This window comes from Rhinopithecus roxellana, chromosome 5 (assembly GCF_007565055.1).
Source record: "Rhinopithecus roxellana isolate Shanxi Qingling chromosome 5, ASM756505v1, whole genome shotgun sequence".
In the NCBI taxonomy this organism is placed as follows: Eukaryota; Metazoa; Chordata; class Mammalia; order Primates; family Cercopithecidae; genus Rhinopithecus; species Rhinopithecus roxellana.
The window spans coordinates 112,115,872-112,136,937 of NC_044553.1; the positions used below are offsets into that span (position 1 = coordinate 112,115,872).

At 38.7% G+C, this 21,066-nt stretch overlaps 1 protein-coding gene across 3 annotated transcripts in view; it reads left to right on the forward strand.

The window, feature by feature from the left end:
• Window positions 1-21,066, forward strand: part of IREB2 (iron responsive element binding protein 2) — a 63,787-nt gene that overhangs the window by 12,098 nt on the left and 30,623 nt on the right. The window contains exons 1-5 of one of the 3 annotated variants that reach the window (XM_030930749.1): window positions 2,486-2,508; window positions 12,437-12,602; window positions 14,785-14,922; window positions 15,832-16,050; window positions 20,103-20,172. In XM_030930749.1, the coding sequence (XP_030786609.1) occupies window positions 12,502-12,602; window positions 14,785-14,922; window positions 15,832-16,050; window positions 20,103-20,172 (528 nt within the window). In that variant the 5' untranslated portion in view covers window positions 2,486-2,508; window positions 12,437-12,501. Of the gene's footprint in view, window positions 1-2,485; window positions 2,509-12,436; window positions 12,603-14,784; window positions 14,923-15,831; window positions 16,051-20,102; window positions 20,173-21,066 lie in introns of those variants that run through there. The other 2 variants (XM_030930748.1, XM_030930750.1) reach the window with 2 other exon arrangements.

Consider the following 21,066-nt stretch of genomic DNA (forward strand, 5'->3'; position numbering starts at 1 on the left):
CAGATAACAGAGAAGTATATTGGTTTTGGCCAGGTTGGAGCTGATCTGGAGTTGCTAGGTAGGCAGTAGGCCACCCTCTGGAGTGCAGGCAGGGGATCTGATGATCAGAAACTAGTGGTGTGGGCATGCGTTGGGAAAACATGCTGGTAGGGGGCAATAGCCCTTCAGAGCTCATAGGCCGTGTTGGGGCTTGCAGAAGGAGTGACGGCTCAATATGTGACCTTTGAGGCAGCTTACAGATGGAGTCCACGTGCTGTCAGAGCAGCAGGCCTTCTTTACGAGAGTGCCGCAGTCCAGGTACTGGCACAGGCAGGAGGCCTTCAGAGCGTACAGCTATATAGGAACTCCGGCTCCCATGTTGAGAGGGCTGTGGTGATATTAACACATTTGTATGTATTTGTGTGTGTGTGTGTGTGTGTGTGTGTGTGTGTGTGTGTTTTAATATACAGTGTAATGGTGTCCACATTTGGAAGTTCTGTATAACTTGATGAACTCTTATTTCTCAAAGACCAATAATGTAATGAGCAGACTGGTAGAAGCTTATTTCATTCAAATACTGCTCTGTTGCCCAGGCTGGAGTGCAGTGGCACAATCTTGGCACACTGCAACCTCCACCTCCTAGGTTCAAGCGATTCTCCTGCCTCAGCCTCCCGAGTAGCTGCAATTACAGGTGCCCACCCACTACGCCTGGCTAATTTTTTGTATTTTTAGTAGTGACGGAGTTTTACCGTGTTGGCTGGGCTGGTCTCAAACTTCTGACCTGAGATGATCCACCCACCTCGGCCTCCCAAAGTGCTGGAATTACAGGTGTGAGCCACCGTGCTGAGCCTTCATTCACTTTTGAGAAACTTTTTGCCAAATATACACATTTGAGTAACCATAATTTGTCAGTTCCTTCAAGTGAAAAACTGTTCTTTGAAAAAAAATGGCTTAATTTTAGCTTGCAACTCAATCATACAAGTGTTTTTCTGCAGGCAACTGATGTACTTTGGTATTGAGTAGAAATGTTGTATAAATATATTTTATTTTTGTCACACAGAATATTAAGACTTGACCTCAGCAGTTGAGATTTAATAAAATTAAGTTTTTCTGCTTCTTAGGGACATTTTTAAGTGAAACTGGTATTTTGTGTGATAATAAACAATACAAGTACTACAGGTTGAGTATCCCTAATCTGAAAATCTGAAATCTGAAACTTTTTGAGCACCGACGCTCAGAGGAAATGCTCATTGGAGCACTCTGGATTTTTTTCTTTTTTCTTCTTTTAAGATGGGGTTTCACTCTAGTCTCCCAGGCTGGAGTGCAGTGGCACAATCTTGGCTCACTGCAGCCTCTGCCTCCACGGTTCAAGCGATTCTCCTGCCTCAGCCTCCCTAGTAGCTGGAACTACAGGCGTGAGCCACTGCACCTGACAGGGTTTCACCATGTTGGTCAGGCTGGTCTCAAACTCCTGACCTTAGGTGATCCACTCACCTCGACCTCCCAAAGTGCTGGGATTACAGGAGTAAGCCACCACACCTGGTGGATTTTGGAATTTTGGATTAGGGATACTCAACCTGTAGTACAATTTGGCGCCCCTGCTTTGAGTCCCGCTAAGGCATCAGCAGTTTAGGACCACATTTTGAAAATCACAGTATGGTGTTGGAGGCACCCCCTGAGGAACCTAAGCGAGAGATGATGTAGTGGTGATTTGGACTAGATTTAATGGTGATATTGATAGAAGACAAAAAGATGTGGGATAGAGGCATTGAGGAAGATGCCTCATTGTTTTGGCATGTACATCTGGAAGGATGGTGGTGTGGTGCTATTTACTGCTCTAGGAAATGGAAGATGAGATGATGATAAGGGGAAGGGGCAGAAGGGAAGTCACTGAGTTCAAGTTTAGGTACTAGTGAATTTGGGAACATACCAGTATTAAAGTAAACATGTTCGGGAGGAACCAGGCATGTGGTTTTGGAGCTTAGAAGACAGACTTGGACTACAGAAAATATTTTGGAATTATTAGTGTAGATGTAGTGATAATTGAAGCCATAGGAGCAGTTGTACTCCATGGAGGAAACAGTGTAGAGTAAGAAAAAAAGTGAGTCTCAATATGAACTCTGAGGAACTCCTACATTTAAAGATCAGATAAAGGAGTAGAGGTTAAAAAGGAAAATAGGGCTACCTAGAAGTGTTAAGAACTATAAAGGCTTGACATGGTGACTCACGCCTGTCATCTCAGCACTTTGGGAGGTTGAGGCGGGAGGATCTCTTGAGCCCAGGAGTTAGAGACCAGCCTGGGCAACATAGACCTCTATCTGTATTTTTAAAAAATGAAAAAGAACTATAGAGGATCTAAAATTTTACCTTCCTTGAAAGTTAACAAATTAACCTGACGTAGTTTCCTGTGTGTTGGCAGGAGGCACCTGACTCCTGGATCCGAGACAATGGATAGTTTATTACTCACAGCAAAGCATTATCCTTATTACCAGTATTTATGTTGGTTTCCCAAGCTCCAGTTTCTACAAGGTAATGTTGAAGAAGGCCAGGTAACACCTGCACACACAGGGGCTGTGTTACAGAAAAGGAACTGTGGCTTAGGAAACCCAAGTCTTTTATAACGGGTAGTAAACATGCCTGCTCTTTGCTCCAGAGCGAGACGCTATCGTGTATTTGAAGACTATTCACTATATAGACATCTCTGAAAAAGTAGTCTGGAACAAAGGCAGTCATTGCCTCTGTTCACAAGTCTTGAAGAAATGTGAGATGGGAGACATGGAAAATTGTCTTCCAACAATATGTTAGAAAGAAAACTGGAAGATGGTGCTGTGGAATCCAGTAGAAAGAGTGTTTCAAAAAGGAGGTAATTAATAGCTCTGTTGAATATTGCTACAAGGCTGTTGGGACTTTAGCTAGACCTGCTTCATTTGTGTTTAAGGATAGAAGTCATATAGATTAGGGCTAAGGTGAATGGAAGGTGGAAAAGTGGGCGCTGAAAATATAGAGAATTTGAAGAAAGCAGTACTTTTGTTGTCACTTGGGGCTAAGAGCTGTTTAAATATTGATGGGAAGAAACCAATTGAATTGCAAACCAATTTGCAAAAAAAGGAGAGAGGAAATGATGACTCTTGGGTCCTAAAATGGTTAATGGAAATAGGATGCAAAAATCCTATAGAGAAGTTATCATTTAGTAGGAGGAAGAAGTCCGCAGCTCCCTTTACTGGTGAAAGGGTGAATTCAGAGGCAGCGAGGCTTGTGGGTATAGTAGGAGGAAGTTGAGAGGTAGGAACTGTTAGTTTATGTTTATCAGTGGGGTAGGAAGTGGGGGTAGGTCCTGTGGAAGATAGAGATTAAATTTTAAGGAGAGTGGATGAAGATAAGAATTAATTGATGTGGCGTGTGGGAAAATAAGCAGATCAGAGAAACATTAGGATTTCTGGGTGAGTAGTGAAGACCTGATTGAAGTTATAATCATGTATTTACATGGGTACCAGTTTCTCTGCGTTGATGTTTTAGGAATTTTTTCCTCATTGTTCTTCCTCAACATAAAACTTAAAACCACAACAAATTACCATTCATGTTAGAATGGGTACTGTATAAAAGACAATGACAAATGTTAGGGAGGATATGGAGAGATGGGAAGCCTCATACACTGCTAGTGGGAATGTAAAATAGTGCAACCACTTTGGGAAACAATTTGGCAGTTTGTTAAAAAGTTAAACATAAATATACCATGTGGCCCAGCAATTTCATTCCTAAGTATCTATCCAAGAAAAATGAAAACACTTATTACACAAAGATTTTCAAATGATCTTAGCAGCATTATTCATAGCCGAAAGCTTGAAACCAACCTAAATGTCCTGCAGTGGGTGAATGAATAGGCAAAACTTTGGTATACAATGGAATACTATTCAGCAGTAAAAAGAAATTGACTATAGATACCTGCTACAATGTGGATGAACTGTAGAAAGCAGGCTCAGTGAAAAAAATACAGACGTAAGAGACTTATTTTATGATTCCATTCATATGAAACGCACAGGAAAGGCAAAAAGTAGATTGGTGGTTTCTTGGGTTAGAGAGGAGGGGGAGAGGAATTAACAGTAAATAGGCATGAGAGATCTGTTGAGATGATGAAAATGTTCTAAAACTGATCTATGATGTTGATTGTACAACTTGGTAAACTTAACGTTACAAAAATCACTAAATCATACACTTGGAAAGGATGAATTATAGTTTTAAAAAAGAGAATAGTGCTTAAGCAGGGAGGTGATGTGGAGTGGACCAACTGCGGGAGTGGGGTGAAAAAAGAACAGGATTGGTGTTTTCTTGAGCAAATGGGGTAAAAGAACAAAGAGGATTAATGTAGGGTTTGGGGATGAGAGATTGAACCACATTGACCCTAACTGCATAAGTAAGGAAAGCGTGGATAGGCTGGTGCCTACGAGTAAGGAGAAAGTCCCCACAGTATTGAAGAACAGGTGTGGTAAGAGTGGGGATCAGAGAGGTTCTGAAGTTTAGGGAACTTGCAGGATGGTATAGTTGGAGCATAAGAGCGTATGTAGAGGTGAGATGGCGAGAGAAGGAAGGAAGAAAGGGAATAAATGGGCCTTCCTGAACTTTATACTTGTTTGAAAGTGGGGATGTAGAATTAATATTGTTGAAAAAGCAAACCAAGGCTGGACATGGTGTCTCCTGCCTTTAATCCCAGCACTTTGAAAGGCCAAGGCTGGAGGATTGCTTGAGGCCAGAAGTTGGGAGGCCAACCTGGGCAACATAGGGAGATCCATTTCTATTAAAAAGAAAAAAACCGAGCATGTGTTCCTTTTTCACATCTGTTGGTTTACTCTCTTGTTATAACTCTTCTACTGGAATATCTACCTGTAGGTTTACTTTAAGGGTTAAATGGAATAATTTATATAAAGTACCTCTGTATCTGCCCCTTAGTCTTAAATAAACAACTGCAGATGTTATTGTTGGAAAAGTTGAGGAAGAAAAGCATATTTGTTATCTATTGCATAACAAATTAAACCAAAAGCAACAATAAACATTTATGACAGTCACAATTTCTGTAGGTCGGGAATTTGCAGTGGCTTAGTTGAATAGTCGTGGCCCAAGGCCTCACTCACATGGCTGACAGCCTGGCGCTTCCTGATGATGGAGAGGCTTCAGTTATTTTCCATATGGGCCTCTCCTCAGTGCTGCTCAATAGTCTCATAATAGGCTGCTGACTTTTCACCGAGTAAGAGAGGAAGGCTGAAGCCAAAATACTTTTATAGCCCAGCTTTGGCAGACACACTCTGTCATCTCTGCCATACTCTATTGAGTCAGACAAGCAGAACTGATTTCAGTACAGATTATATGAGAGCATGACTATCAGAAGGCAAGTATTATTGGTATCATCTTGGAGATTGGCTACCACAGGGAGAAATAAGACATTTTGTTTTTGTTTTCAGAGAGAGTGGTATATTTATTCATTTGCATCTTCCCTGGCAGTAGGTCTCTAGTCTTTACTTTTGCAAATTTAGACAAATTTGAGATCGTTGGTGCTTCTTCATGACAAAATGTTGAGTTAACATTTGTGGGGCCAGGTGTGGTGGCTTATGCCTGTAATCCCAGTACTTTGGGAGGCCAAGGTGGGAGGATTGCTTGAGCCCAGGAGTTTGAGAACTCCCTGGGCAACATGGCGAAACCCCATCTCTACAAAAAAAAAAATTACACAAATAAGCTGGGCATAGTGGTGTATGCCTATAGCTCAGCTACTCTGAAGGCTGAGGTGAGAGGATTGCCTGAGCCCAGGAGGTCAAGGGCACAGTGAGTCATGATCGTGCCACTGCACTCTAGCTTGGGCAACAGAGCAAGGCCTTGTCTCAAAAAAATAAAATACATTTGTGATTAGTGTTTTCTCATAGCACTCTTGATAATTGCTTTTTAATTTTTGAATAAGAATTTTTTAAAACCCTACTTGTTTAATTATAACTAAAACGGTAGCCTTTTGCCCTGTCCCCAATTTCTACTCCCCAGAGAGTACTATTTTCAATTCCCTTGACTGTTTCTTCTGGTAATTTCCTCCATGTTGTTAAATTGCCCTTCTTATACTACTGTTTCTTGATTTTCCAGTCTTAGACTTTAGTAGTTTTGTACTGTGAAAATGGTAATTTGACACTTCTTCTGTGTATTTATGCAACTCATAATTTTTGGTGGAGTCAATGTTCAGCATTTATGTTATTGTGACTATAAATGTTCTTAGTGCATGTAGTAAATGATGATTGTATCTTATTTCTCATATAACTTTGTATTTTTCCTGGGATTAATGGATTGCCTTTTTTGGTTGCTTAGTATTCTATGTCGTTATGAATAAATCATCTCTGAACTCTCCAAAAGAACTAAATTCCTCCTCTTGGTATAATCATGTAATCTATGGGTTTTTTTTTTTTTTTTCTTCTGTTGGTGACATCCTATCTGGACTTCATCTTCTGGTCCATCTGGGACTGATTGCATTGTAGCTTGCATAGCCATTGTCGTAGAAGAGTCTGCGCTCTCTTTGTTTTGGAGACTTTCTAAGATTTAGTGGTTTTCTATTTTTTGTTTACTCTGGTTTTATAGAGCATGTCCTCCACTAGCTTCCTAAGAAAGGATGCCTGAGAAATACATTTTTGAGACCTTGCTTGATTGATAGTTTTCCTGTGTAAAAATTTCTTGGTTGGAAATTATTTTCATTTGGAATTTTGAAGGCATTGTTCCATTGTCTGCTAGATTTTGACACTCCTCCTAAGAAATCCCAGGCAATCCTGATTTCCTAAACTTTGTTTCTGCTTACTTTTCCCCCATGTAGACATTTATAAATTTCAGCTGTCTCTCCCCTATTCTGCTCAATCCATTACTAGTCATCCATCTAGTAATACTCTGTTTTTCAAAATTTTGTTGACTTTGCCTCTCCCTATCACTTTTTTTTCTAGTGGGTTTATAACTTTTATAAACAAAAAATATTCCTGAGATTGTTTTTCCATAATAATTATCTAAATAAAAGGTTAATCTTGTATATAATTTCTGTGATAATATTTGCCTTCTCATTATCTCCAAATGTTCTATTAAAAAAAATTTTACCCTGTAATTCCCCTTGGCTTGGGGGACTTTTTATGTTTCTGATTGAAGTAAAGATGGAAACTAATACTGGTTAAATGCCAACTATTTATTGTACTTTGAGAGCTTTACATGTACCAACTGGATAGATGAGGTAGGAAAGATATTCTTCACATCTCTGTTAGGTAGCTGACAGTCCCATTTTAGTGAGAAAATGTATTAACTTAGTCACTTTCCAGAGGTCATACCTGTAGTAAATACAGGCTTTGAATCTAGTATTCAAAAAGGATACTGTAGTCCTTTTTCTACTTTACATACAGTTTTATGAGTCTGTGTGTGTGAAAAATTTCAAACATGAAAGTAGGGCGATATGCAACAGTGAGAGTGAACCCTAATGTAAACTGGAGTTGGGGTGATTGTGATATGTTGATATAGGTTCGATGGTAAAAAATGTACAGCTCTGGTGGGAAATGTTGATAGTGTGGGAGGCTATGTATGTGTGGGGTAGCGGGTATATGGGAAGTCTCTATACCTTCCTCTCAGTTTTGCTGTGAACCTACAACTGCTCTAAAAAAAATTAAGCCTATCATTATGTTGGCCAGGCTAGTCTCAAACTCCAAACTTCAAATGATCCTCCAGCCTCGCCTCCCGAAGGATTACATGCTAGGATTACAAGCAGCAGCCACCACTCCCAGCTGGTCATCACACTTTCGCAGAGGTGCCTTCACCACTCACTCCATCTAAGGGTGTTATCTTCTGTCCTGAACCCTACTCACTTCCCTCATAGCACCTACTGTTTCTAAATATTTGTTTGTTTACTTGTTTATGGTCCGAATCTCCCAGTAGGCTCCAGCTTCGTAAGAGCAGATACCACATCTCATTTGTTCACCTAGTGCTGGAACATACTAGAAAAGTGAATAAATATATTCATTTTGTTGTTGTTTTTTGAGACAGGGTCTCACTCCCATTGCCCAGGCTGGAGTGCAGTGGCAGGATCAGCCTTGACTTCCCATGCTTAGGTGATTCTCCTGTCTCAGCCTCCCAAGTTGCTGGAGCCATACCCGCGCGCCAGGACACCTGGCTAGTTTTTTGTATTTTTAGCAGAGATGGGGTTTCCACCATGTTGACCAGGCTAGTCTTGATCTCCTGAACTCAAGCAATCCTCCCTCCTTGGCCTTTCAAAGTGCAGGGATTACAGGTATGCACCACCATACCTGGCCAATAAGTATATTCTTAATCGGGAAAAAAAAGTAGGGTGAGAATAGTCTTATAACCCACCACGTAATTGTCAGCCATTTATCAGCATTTTGCCAATCTTTTGTTTCATGTATTTCACCGTTTTTTAACCTGTATTCTTCCATATACGTAGCTGATATATAAAAGGACTTTTAAAAAATCACAGTGCCATTGTTATTCCTAACAAAATTAAGTAATCCCTTAATATAATCGGGGTTTTTTTTTTTTTTTTTGGAGACGCAGTCTCACTCTGTCGCCCAGGCTGGAGTGCAGTGGCAAGGTGTCTGCTTGTAGAATTCAGTGTAGGATCCGCTTCCCGGGTTCAAGCAACTCTTGAGCCTCAGTCTCCTGAATACCTTGGATTATAGGCGCATGCCACCATGCCTGGCTCATTTTTGTATTTTTAGTAGAGATGGGGTTTCGCCACGTTGGTCAGGCTGGTCTGTAACTCTTGACCTCAAGTGCTCCACCTGCCTTGGCCTCCTGAAATGTTGGTATTACAGGTGGTGAGCCACTGAGCCCATCCACTTAATAAAATCTAAAACTGAGATCATATTCAGATTTTTCTGGTTGTCTCAAAAATACATTTTTACATTTGGTTCGTTGAAACAGTATCCAAATAGGGCCAACACATAGTATTTGGTTGTTATGTCTTTTGTCTCTTTTAATCTGTAATAGTCCTCCTCTCCTCTTTTTTCATGCCATTTTTGTGTTGAAAAACCTAGGTTCTTTATTCTATAGAATGTCCCACATTCTAGATTTGACTGATAGCTTCTTTGGGGTTTCATACTTCCCTACTATCCCCCATGTTTCCGGTTAACTGGGAGTTAGAGCTAGAGGTTTAATTAGATTCAGGTTTATTTACATCCTTGTTTTTGCAAGAACACTTCTTAGTTGGTACATGTAGTTTTTTGTTTCATCAGGAGGCAAATAATATCTCTGATCTCTTACTTTTGGTGATGCTAAGTGGGTATGAGTGTTATCAGCTTGCAAGTTCCCCATCCACATAAATCCTAATGATTTTAGCGCCTATTTGTGACCATTATCTAGATCCATTATTTCATTAGGTATTGCACATTGGTGATCTTTCAAATTACATCATTTCTTCCACATTTACTAGCTGTAATTCTTCTATAACAAAGTACTTTTCTCTATTTGGTTACCTGAAGTAAGGAAAGATAATGTTAACTATTGATTTTCCACCTTTGTCAGTTTTCAGAGTAATGAGTTGATACCCTAGCAACTTTCATTGGTGATCAATGAAAGGTTAAGAGTCATTATGAACTAAGGGCTATTTATATATTTGATGTATTTTGGTGAATTATAGTTATTACTCATTTTGATGCTCAAATTGACCCATTAGTATCCCTATTAGTCTTTGATAACTTCTTTGGTTTCGGACACTGGATATCCCAGGCTCATTTTGTACAAATCCTTCTCCAGACTAGAATCAGTCATTTCTCTGAAAAAGTGTTCTGTTGTGTGTGTTTAGGAAATAGTGTTTAGAAAAAACAAACAGGACTGGGCGCGGTGGCTCAAGCCTGTAATCCCAGCACTTTGGGAGGCCGAGACGGGCGGATCACGAGGTCAGGAGATCGAGACCATCCTGGCTAACACGGTGAAACCCCGTCTCTACTAAAAAAATACAAAAAAACCAGCCGGGCGAGGTGGTGGGCGCCTGTAGTCCCAGCTACTCAGGAGGCTGAGGCAGGAGAATAGCGTGAACCCGGGAGGCGGAGCTTGCAGTGAGCTGAGATCCGGCCACTGCACTCCAGCCTGGGCGACAGAGCAAGACTCCGTCTCAAAAAAAAAAGAAAAAGAAAAGAAAAAACAAACAGTTATTAAGGGTTTGTTACTGTTGGGTTGTTGTTATTCTGGGCATTTTCAGTGACAGAGCTAGGAAACACCTATTTTTTAGGAAGAGAAAAATAAATCATAACTTCATATCCATGTTTATAATTGAAATGTAAGGACTTTTTTTTTCTTTAACTTGGCTACTGTGACTTTTTCCCCCAGATTTTAAAAATAAGCTTCATTTAAAAAAAAAAATTAACATGCGCTATTGGAAACTGAAAAACACAAGAAATGAGGAACAAAGTCATCCACAATCATAAGCAGTTTGACATGCCCTTAGGTCTTGTGTGTGTATATACATGACATCCAATTTTATGTGATTGAGATCATACAGTATGTATCATGCTTTTTCACATATCATGAACTGTTAGTTGAGAACCCCAAAGCTACCTTCTGCCCTTCAGCTGCCAACCTATTGAATAAGGCCTGATATACACTACCTAGGTGGTTTAATAGTTCTGTGTTCAAGATGCATCTTTTCTATCAATTATACCAAGATATTTACAAATTGGCTAACTCACTAGCTCTGCTTTTTATCATACATTGTCACCTCAGGACATCTATAAAGCTTAGATGTTGCAAAATAAAGATTGAACTTTGTTCACAATAAACAGATGTTTTACCAAAAATGCACATAGAGACCTATGGTTAATATCTAAAACCTGTCCTCTGGATATGGAGACACTGGCAAAGAGCCTCACCCTTCACCCCTTTTCCCTCTTCTATCATTTCAGGGACTAAGTACAGTACTGTATCTAGCTCTAAGAGGTAGGTTAACAAATACCACTCCCAGAAGACAGGTCTTCCTAAAAAAAAGGATGTTTAAAAACGGATTATTTTACTGCCTCTACTTTTAACATACTTTGAGCATTAGGAGTTTTGTATACTTCAAACACAACAGTATTAACTAAATTACATATATAGAACAATGGTTAGACGATCTGAACTAATGTAACTCAACAGGCACAGAAGTCTTCTCTCTGTATACTTCCTCCTCCTCGCCCCCCTCCACCCCACCCAGTGAACAGTTAGCATATTCTCCAAGACTTCAGGTTTAACAATTTCATTCCCAAAATGCAAATGCTCCTGTGAAATAACAAAAAAAAAACTTCATGTTACTTTAGCTCTCATTAGCTACTCTGATTTTAAACTTGTATGTTCTTGAAACCACTGTAACAAAAAGTACTTTTTTGCTTGCTGCTTGTTACACAAATCACAGTCTGTGAATAGCAGCACTAATGACTGAATAACTTTTCTTTCTTGTGATTCTTTTTGTACTTAGTACCAAGAAGGTACTCCCAATAAGGAAGTAAGTGGAAATGCTGTGTGAGATATATGCTTAGTTTTTTCATTTATCCTTTCATTGTGTCTTTTTATTCAAATACACATGCTGATGTATTTTTAAGATCATATTTCTCATAATACACATTTGATGATCTTATGTTTAATTATTTTAAAATAATATGGGTATATTTTTAAACTCTCTTTCTTACAGGAAAGTTAGCATACTATAAACCCTGTTCTGCCCTGCTTTTTCTCTTAATGATATATTCTGGAGCTCACTCTTTATCAGCATGTAACTTCACTCCTTTAAATAGCTGCATGGTAATCCATTGTGTGAATTACAGTGATTTATTCAACTAACCCCATATTAATTCAGTCTTCTCTTTAAATCCTAAGGAAACACTTTTGTGTGGCACAATCTGGTGTGAGAATTTAATATGATTGAAAATTTAAAGATATTGAAATCACTTTCTCAGTTGTGTCCTTAAAGTAATTAAGAGTGAATCAAAGTTTTTGTGAAATGAATTTTACTCACTCAGGCATTCCAGTTTACTTTTAAACTTTAATCATTTTTGGTAGAAATAATTTAAATTTATTATAGACTTTATACAATTTAATCATTTTCTTTTTGCCATACTAGGGGATGTCTACATTATTTAATTCAATTCTGATATTCTCTGCTTTTTGGTTTTTCTGTGAATTCCTTGAATGTCAAGTATTTGTCATGGTTGCAGTATGATATTCCTAAATCAATGCAACTCTTGTATGAAGGTTTTTATCTCTGCTTTTTTCAGGGCTTTGAGGTTATGTACAGGAAAGTCAGTTACAAAACACGTGATGTTAACATGAACGATGTTATACTCTAGTTTGTTAGATTAAAAATGTACTGTTTAAATTGAGAAACCTGCATTTTTGTCTTTATCTAACTTTTTGCTATGGCATTTTAAAAATAATATATAGGTATGACTGTTTGCTTATTAATCGTAATATTTTATTGAATCAGATGTTCTGCCTTATTCAATACGGGTCTTGTTGGAAGCTGCTGTACGAAATTGTGATGGCTTTTTAATGAAGAAGGAAGATGTTATGAACATTTTAGACTGGAAAACCAAACAAAGCAATGTTGAAGTGCCCTTTTTCCCTGCCCGTGTTCTTCTTCAAGATTTTACGTAAGTAGTGGGTTTTTCATAAATGAACTCTTAGAATGTGTTTCTTTTTTAAAATTGAGACTCTTGGCTGGGTGTGGTTGTTCACACCTGTAATCCCAGCACTTTGGGAGGCCAAGGCAGGAAGATCACTTGAACCCAGGAGTTTGCAATCAGTGTGGGTAACATAGTGAGACCCTGTCTGTACAAAAAAAAATTTAAAAATTAGCTGAATATAGTGGTGCATGCCTGTAGTCCCAGCTACTCTGGAAGCTCAGGTGAGAGGATTAGTTGAACCCAGGAGGTTGAGGCTGCAGTGAGCTGTGATCCCACCACTGCACTCCAGCCTGGGTGACAGTGCAAGACCCTGTCTCTAAAAATAGAAAAAAAATAAAAATTCAGACTCCCTGATGGATGGCTCTGTTTTTTTGTTTTGTTTTGTTTTGTTTTAATTTTAAGGTTAGTTTATAAACTTAAAAATTTTGCCCTTTCTAAACTGAAGCAATTCATTAAAAATTAGGTACCTGTTTTGTATACCATTTATTCAAAAACTACTTTTGCTTATCTACCTTCTTATGATCTCTATGTAACCAATAGGTTTCTCAAACTTAACATATTGAAAACTTGATTTTATTTTGAGGTAGAGCCTCACTCTGTCACCTAGGCCAGAGTGCAGTAATGCAGTCATAGTTCACTGCAGCCTCAACCTCCTGGGCTCAAGCGATCCTCCTGCCTCTGCCTCCCAAAGCTCTGGGATTACAGGCATGAGCCACCATACCCTAGCCATCAAAACTTGATTTTTTGATTGTCTATCTCAACTCACATATTTCTTTCTAAGTCTTTTCTGTTATAGTAAATGGCACCATACACTCCCATTTGTTTAGGCTTCAAATCTAGGAGTTAGCCTTGATTTTTCTCTTTCTTTAATACCCTCTAACCAGTCTATCAGCAAGCTCTGTAAGTGCTACTTTTGAAATATATCTTGTGTCCAATTATTTCTTTCCACCTCTATCACTGTCGTTGTGGTTCTAGTCCCATTCTCTCTTAACCTGGACTATAACTGCAGTAGTCTCTTAACTGGTATCCTTGCTGTCACACTTGCAATCAATAGTCTGTTCTTTACACAGTAGATGGAGTGACTTGGTTACAAATGTTAATCAAGTCATATTATCCCTCCATATACCAGCTGGCTTCCATCACACTTAAAACAAAATCCAGAGCCTTTACCATACTCTGAAAGATTTTGCCTGATCTGGGTGTCCAGGGATTATTTATTGGAAGAGTTAACCTTGAGCTGAGTTTTGAAAGAGGCATAGGGGTTAGCTAGAACATCCTCTTCACCCACCCACTCAAATCTGGTTTATGTGACACAGCTCTTTGTAACCTATCTATGCTGCCATTACAGTACTTGCAATACATAGCCGCATAAGAAATAAATGGTATTTCTTACACCATTTATTCAGAAACTACTTTTGCTTAACTACCTGCTTATGATTTCCACATAGCCAATAGGTTTACAAACTTAACATATTGAAAACTTGATCTTATTTTGAGATACAGTCAACACTCTGTCACCTAGGCTGGAGTGCAGTGATGTGATCATAGTTCACTGCAGCATCGACCTCCTGGGCTCAAGCTGTTATTTTATGCAGCTATTATAGTACTTATGATACTATTGTGTAATCATTACCTTCCCTAAAGTTTTTTTGAGAGCCAGAACTGTGTCTGACTTGGCCTTGTACCATTGGTATCTAGCACACTGAAGGCATTTGATAATACTTGTTATATAGTTGGCTGGATAGATGGGGGATGAATGTAAAATGGCAAAAGCTACTGTGGATAGCTTTGGGGTAACATGAAGGCACTAGGCAGAAGGGGGTGGAACTAGGAAAAGGGGAAGGTGCATCAAAAAAAATACATGGCGAAAGAGAGTTTCACAGGCAGTTTCCTTGAAGTTCACTTATGCCTCCAAAAATTATCTCTTACTATTTTTGGCACATTTGCCCGAGTAATTCAGTTCTTAGATAATGTTTAATGTTAATTCCCATTAAACCAGGATATCCTAAATTTAGATAATTACATTATGAAAACTGAATGTAAACTAGACAGGGATACTTTTAAAATGTGAAAATGAAAAAGTTTATCATTTATTAAGCATGTATAAAAAACAATTTGGACTATAATTTGACCATTCTTTATTTTTTAGTGGAATACCGGCAATGGTGGATTTTGCTGCTATGAGGGAGGCAGTGAAAACTCTTGGAGGTGATCCTAAGAAAGTCCATCCTGCTTGTCCAACAGATCTTACAGTTGACCATTCTTTACAAATTGACTTCAGTAAATGGTGCGTCAATACAAATATTTATAGACAGCCATGCAAGTTAACTGACTGGAAATGTGTCGTGTAGAGGAAAAGGAATAGAGATAATTTATGGCAGAGAAAAGTATGCTAAATTTAGTATTGGCTAGTATATAAAAGCTAAAACTGGTGAAAAGTTCGGAATGGTGGGGTTTTTTGGAATTAGTCTGAGTGTAAAGTTATTTTCATATTTGTGTATTTCTGCTGACATTTTTGGTAGAAATGTATACGCCTAGGACCTGCTTTTTGGAGTGAACCTCTGAATTCAGTCTTTGTTTCCTTTTTGTTTTTTAACCTACTTGTCTTTCAGAAAGAATCGAAAGATGTGAGCCATAAATGTTTTTAATTATTTGGTGATTAAAAACGTTGAACTCACTAAAGCTCTATTTTCCTTCCACTGAAATAAGTATCTTGTATTTATAAGACCCCTTTGACTAAGACCAAACTAGAGAAGATGTATTTCTGTTGCCATAAATTAACTTTTTTAAAACATTCCCTGGAGTAGTGGAATAAGACTGTAATTTATTATAGCCCATGAGAGAGATTTTGCCCTTGAGATAAACTGTAGCTCTAAATTTCTTTTAAGTTGTTAGGGGGAAAAAATCTGTTTCAGTACTTGCTAAAAGTTATGTGAATTAGTAGAGTATATGAAAGTGATTTTACTGGACTCTTAGAATTATGTTTTCATTTCTGTAAATTTAAATGACCTGTTTCATATATATACACATATATATATAATCCAAGATTTGCCTTTGAAACCTGAGTTAAATGATACATTAGCCTTCAAACATCATTCAGTTACTTCCAGATAGCGTTGCTAGTGTGCATTTTTTTTAAGAGCTAATTTTTGTCCCTTTTAAATGGCTTTATTTTGTTTTCTTTTTGGAATGACAGTGCAATACAGAATGCACCAAACCCTGGAGGTGGTGACCTGCAGAAAGCAGGAAAGCTTTCTCCACTTAAAGTGCAGCCTAAGAAGCTTCCCTGCAGAGGCCAGACTACCTGCCGAGGATCTTGTGATTCTGGAGAACTAGGCCGAAACTCAGGAACATTTTCTTCACAGATTGAGAATACACCCATCCTGTGTCCTTTTCATTTGCAACCAGTGCCTGAGTATGAGATTGTTTTTCTTAGTGTTTATTAATACCAGGTTATTTTCCAGTTAAGAAAATCAAATTTATTCTCATTCCCACCCAATTACTATGTTGTGTTGTAACTAATATGTTACCTTCACACTTAAGTACTGGATTGAATTTTTATATGTATTTCCTGTTATACTAAAAGAAGTAAATTTAGTGAAAATGGTGATCTCTAAGTACCATTCTCTTTACCATTACTAAGAAAACAAACCTTTCTTAAGATTTATCTGTAAAAATAATTTATCTTTTTGACGATTGTAAGCAGAAAATGAGGTCTCATTTTAAAGTAAAATTTTTACTTTTAGTACATTTGTACCATTCGTATACTCATTATAATGTCATTCATATTTCTTATGTTAATTCTCTGTATATATTTTTAGCATTTTTTTCCTACTAGGGGGTTTCTTATCTTTTCCTATTGCATTAAGTGCTCTATGTTGGCTGGGCATGGTGGCTCACAACTGTAATCCTGGCACTTTGGGAAGCCAGAGCAGGCAGATCACTTGAGCTCAGGAGTTTGAGACCATCCTGGGCTGCATGGCAAAACCCTGTCTCTACAAAAAATTACCTGGGTGTGGTGTCACGCCCCTGTGGTCCTAGCTACTCAGGAGGCTGAGGCAGGAGAATCTCTTGAACCCAGGAGGTGGAGATTGCAGTGAGCCAGGATCACGCCACTGCACTATATAGCCTGGGTGTGACAGAGTTGAGACTGTCTCAAAAAAAAAAAAAAAAAAGGCCCTATGTTAACAATAAAATTATTATTTTTTTATGTTTCAAATCTAGTAAGTTCTTTTAAATAAGTGATTTCCTATATGGTAACATGGAAAGTAGTAAATATGCCTAGAAAATAATTCTATTCCTAGGATTTGGCTGCATTTCCTAATAGGTAATTTTTTTAAATAAGAAAAAGAGTTCTATGGCCAAGTGAGGTGGCACATGCCTGGAATTCCAGCACTTTGGGAGGCTGAGGCAGGCGGATCACCTGAGGTCAGGAGTTCGAGACCAGCCTAGCAAACATGGCGAATCCCCATCTCTATTAAAAATACAAAATTAGCCAGGCATGGTGGTGGGTACCTGTAATCCCAGATACTCTGGTGGCTGAGGCACAAGAATCGCTTATACCAGGAGGCAGAGATCACGCCACTGGGTGACAGAGCAAGACTCTGTCTCGGGGGAAAAAAAAGGGAGTCCTACGACTTTTTAAAATATATACTATAAAGTTTCCAAACTTTTAAAATTTATTTATTTATTTTTAGAGACAGGGTCTCACTATGTTGCCTGTGCTGGTCTCAAACTCTTAGGCTCAAGCGATCTTACTGCCTTGACCTTCCAAAGTGGGTTTTTTTGTTTTGTTTTGAAACAGAGTCTTATTCTATTGCCTGGGCTGAAGTGCAGTGGCATGAGCATGGTTCACCGCAGTCTCGACCTCCTGGACTCAGGTGATCCTCCCGCCTCAGCTTCCCAAGTAGCTGGAACTTCAGGCATGCACCAGCATGCCTGGCTAATTTTTTCTGTAGACAAGGGGTGTTACTGTGTTGCCCGGACTGGTCTCGAACTCCTGGTCTCAAGTGATCCTTCTTCCTTGGCTGTCCAAAGTGCTGGGATTATAAGCATGAGCCACTGTGCCCAGCCATTTTTTTATTTTTAGGAGAGTTATGTGAATTGTTTTTGTCTTAAATAATTCATGTAAAATATAACAGCTTATCCCATTGTTAGTAAACTGTCTTTTTTTTTTTTTTTTTTTTTTTTTTTTGAGATGGGGGGTTCTCTGTCACCCAGGCTGGGGTACAGTGTCACCATCTATAGTCCACTGCAGCCTCCAACTCCTGGGCTTAAGTGATCCTCCTGCCTAAGCCTCCAGAGTAGCTGGGACTACAGGCACACACTACCAGGCCTGACTAGTTTTATCTACCTTCTTTGGGGGTAGAAATGGGGTCTCACTATTCTGCCCAGACTGGTCTTGAACTGGGCTCATGCAGTCATCCCACCTTGGCCTCCAAAAGTGCTGGGACTGCAGGCATGTAGCAGTCCACCTGGCCTTGTTTTTTTAATTTAGTAAAAAATACTTACACTTTAGGTTTTAAAAAGTTTAACACATTTAAGATTTAGAGTAGCTAAGAGTAATGTCCATTCATTTATCCTAAGTACCAAATAATACGTTAATTCCTTTATTCCTGACCGGATCTTCCAAATTCTGCCTAGTTCTAAAATTTTAGGCTTAATATTTTTATAAAGCCACAGGTTATAGTGACCTCGTATGCTCTTCCTTTCTAAGGATTCAGTATAATCTGTGAGTCTTTTGCCATCAAATTTTGACAGTTTTGTGTAATCGCTTTCTTGTTCCTGTTGCCTAGTTGTCCTGGTTGTTAGGAACATGTTGACTTTTGAGATTAACACCTCTTATACAGAAATTAATTTCCTGAAAAGGCAGATTTATTGATTCAAAATCATTGATTTCTTTAGTTTTTGTTTCTTTTATAACTGGCACATCATAAGTGCTTAGTGCTATATTTTTGTTTCTAAAAATCCAATCTTCTGTAACATTTCCCCATAATTTTGACTCTGAATTACAAAGTATTAAGATAGATTTTATTGTAGCTCCTGGCTATGTGATAATAGTGACTCATTGGTATCCTTTAATATGTCAATGAAGTATTAATTACAGACTTAAGAAGTTGAGTAGAAAGATGAGAGCATAACCTTTGGCACTTCAAATTACCCCCTATTTGAAGTCAGGTTATGAGCCAATAAATGTTTATATGGCACTTTGTAGCCATAAGTGCTGTTGAAAGGTAAAATAATTGGAGTGGCTCAGAAAGCTGTGTTCCCTGAGGCCCTGGAAAAATCTCACTAAGATATGCTTGGCTTCAAAAGATGACTCAACTATGAATTATTAAAGTAATATTCGTTTAAAAAAAAAAAAAAAGTTTTGCGGGTGTGGTGGCTTATGCCTGTAATCCCAGCACTTTGGGAGGCTGAGGGGGGTAGATCGATCACCTGAGGTCAGGAGTTTGAGACCAGCCTGACCAACATGGAGAGACCCCATCTCTACTAAAAATACAAAATTAGCTGGGTGTGGTGGCACATACCTGTAATCCCAGCTACTCAGGGGGCTGAGGTAGGAGAATCGCTTCAACCCAGTGGGGCAGAGGTTGCGGTGAGCCGAGATTACGCCATTGCACTCCACCCTGGGCAACAAGAGTGAAACTCCGTCTCAAAAAAAAAAAAGTTAACAGTTAAACAACTGTAATTATCTGGAGTAATTATCTGGTCCCTGGAGGACATGTATAATCTAAGTTATATTGATATTCTAGTGAGCACCCAGTCACCAGCTGGCAGGTAAAAGAACCAGCTTAAAGCTGTTTGCAATAATTTTTTTAAATATCTATTAGATAAAAATAATTTTCTAAAAATGGTACTATGTTACTGCATAGAGGTCAATTATTTTTGTCTCTTAGTTTAAATAATTCATATAAACTATATTTATAATCCATGTAAAGTGAACTGCTACTTATACATAAAGTAGAGCCTTCTTTTGGTATGAGATGAATGAAATATTTTTGCAAAAAGCTGTTTTTAAACTATAAAATGATGTTGAGGTATTGTTCATCAATGCTGCATAGCAATAATCAGCACCCATCTCCTAGTTTAACAGGCACAAGAGCCAGGTGGGAGGAAAGTACATGCTTGTCGTTGAAGCTACTACCTTCCTCTTTTCTTGAAGTGGATAACCCAACAGTGTATTTTTATTATCACTTAAGTACAGTTTTGGACGTTGGTGTAATGTGGCTTCCTTACACTCCGTAAAGTACAACTCATTTTTGTAGTTTTCTAGTGTGTTATTTTAAAGCAGAACTTTGTTGAAAAAGAAAATAATTCTGAGAAACCAAATAAATAGTTCTTCCAAAGATTTTAATAATATATTTGTATATATATATATGCACCTAAGAATGATGACTTAGAAAGAAACAAGGCAAGTATTTTTTTGTAATACATATATTTAATGCCAGCTCTTCTTCCTTTTAGACCTGAAACAGTGTTAAAAAATCAAGAAGTAGAATTCGGCAGAAATCGAGAGAGGCTTCAGTTTTTTAAGGTATAAATGATTCAGGGAAATTTGTGTAATGTAATATATAAACTAATGATAGGTACAATTTTTATATCTTTAGTTGTTTTTTTGTTTTTGTTTTTGTTTTTTGCTGGGGGGTGGGCGGGGAGACAGAATCTCGCTGTTACCCAGGCTGGAGTCCAGTGGCGTGATCTCAGCTTACTGTAGCCTCCACCTCCCAGGTTCAAGCAATTCTCCTGCCTCAGCCTCCCAAGTAGCTGGGATTAGAGGTGCACACCACCACGCCTGGCTTATTTTTGTATTTTTAGTAGAGATTGGTTTTCACCATGTTGGCCAGGCTGGTCTTGAACCCCTGGCCTCAGGTAATCCTCCTGCCTCGGCCTCCCAAAGTGCTGGGACTACAGACATGAGCCACTGTGCCTGGCCTATTTATTATTTTATTACTTTATTTATTTATTTATTTTTATTTTTGAGGAAGAGTCATGCTCTTGCCCAGACAGGAGTGCAGTGGTGTGATCTTGGCTCACTGCAATGTCCACCTCCTGAGTTCAAGCGATTCTCGTGCCTCAGCCTCCTGAGTAGCTGGGATTACAGGTGTGCACCACTGCCTGGCTAATTTTTGTGTTTTTAGTAGAGACGGGGTTTTGCCATGTTGGGCAAGCTGGTCTTGAGCTCTTGGCCTCAAGCAATTTGCCCGCCTCAGCCTCCCAAAGTGCTGCGATTACAGACATGAGCCACTCTGCCCAGCCACTTTAGTAGTTTCTAAAGGCATTATAGTAATAGAACGCTTTTGTGCCTCAAATGAAATCCTATTGGAAACCCTATTGTGTAAAGAAAGATGAAAACAGTGGCTCTAGTTTAGGAGAGAGAACTTGGAGGGAGCCTTGTACACTGAGCCTTTCTTTCTTCCCATTCCTGAGA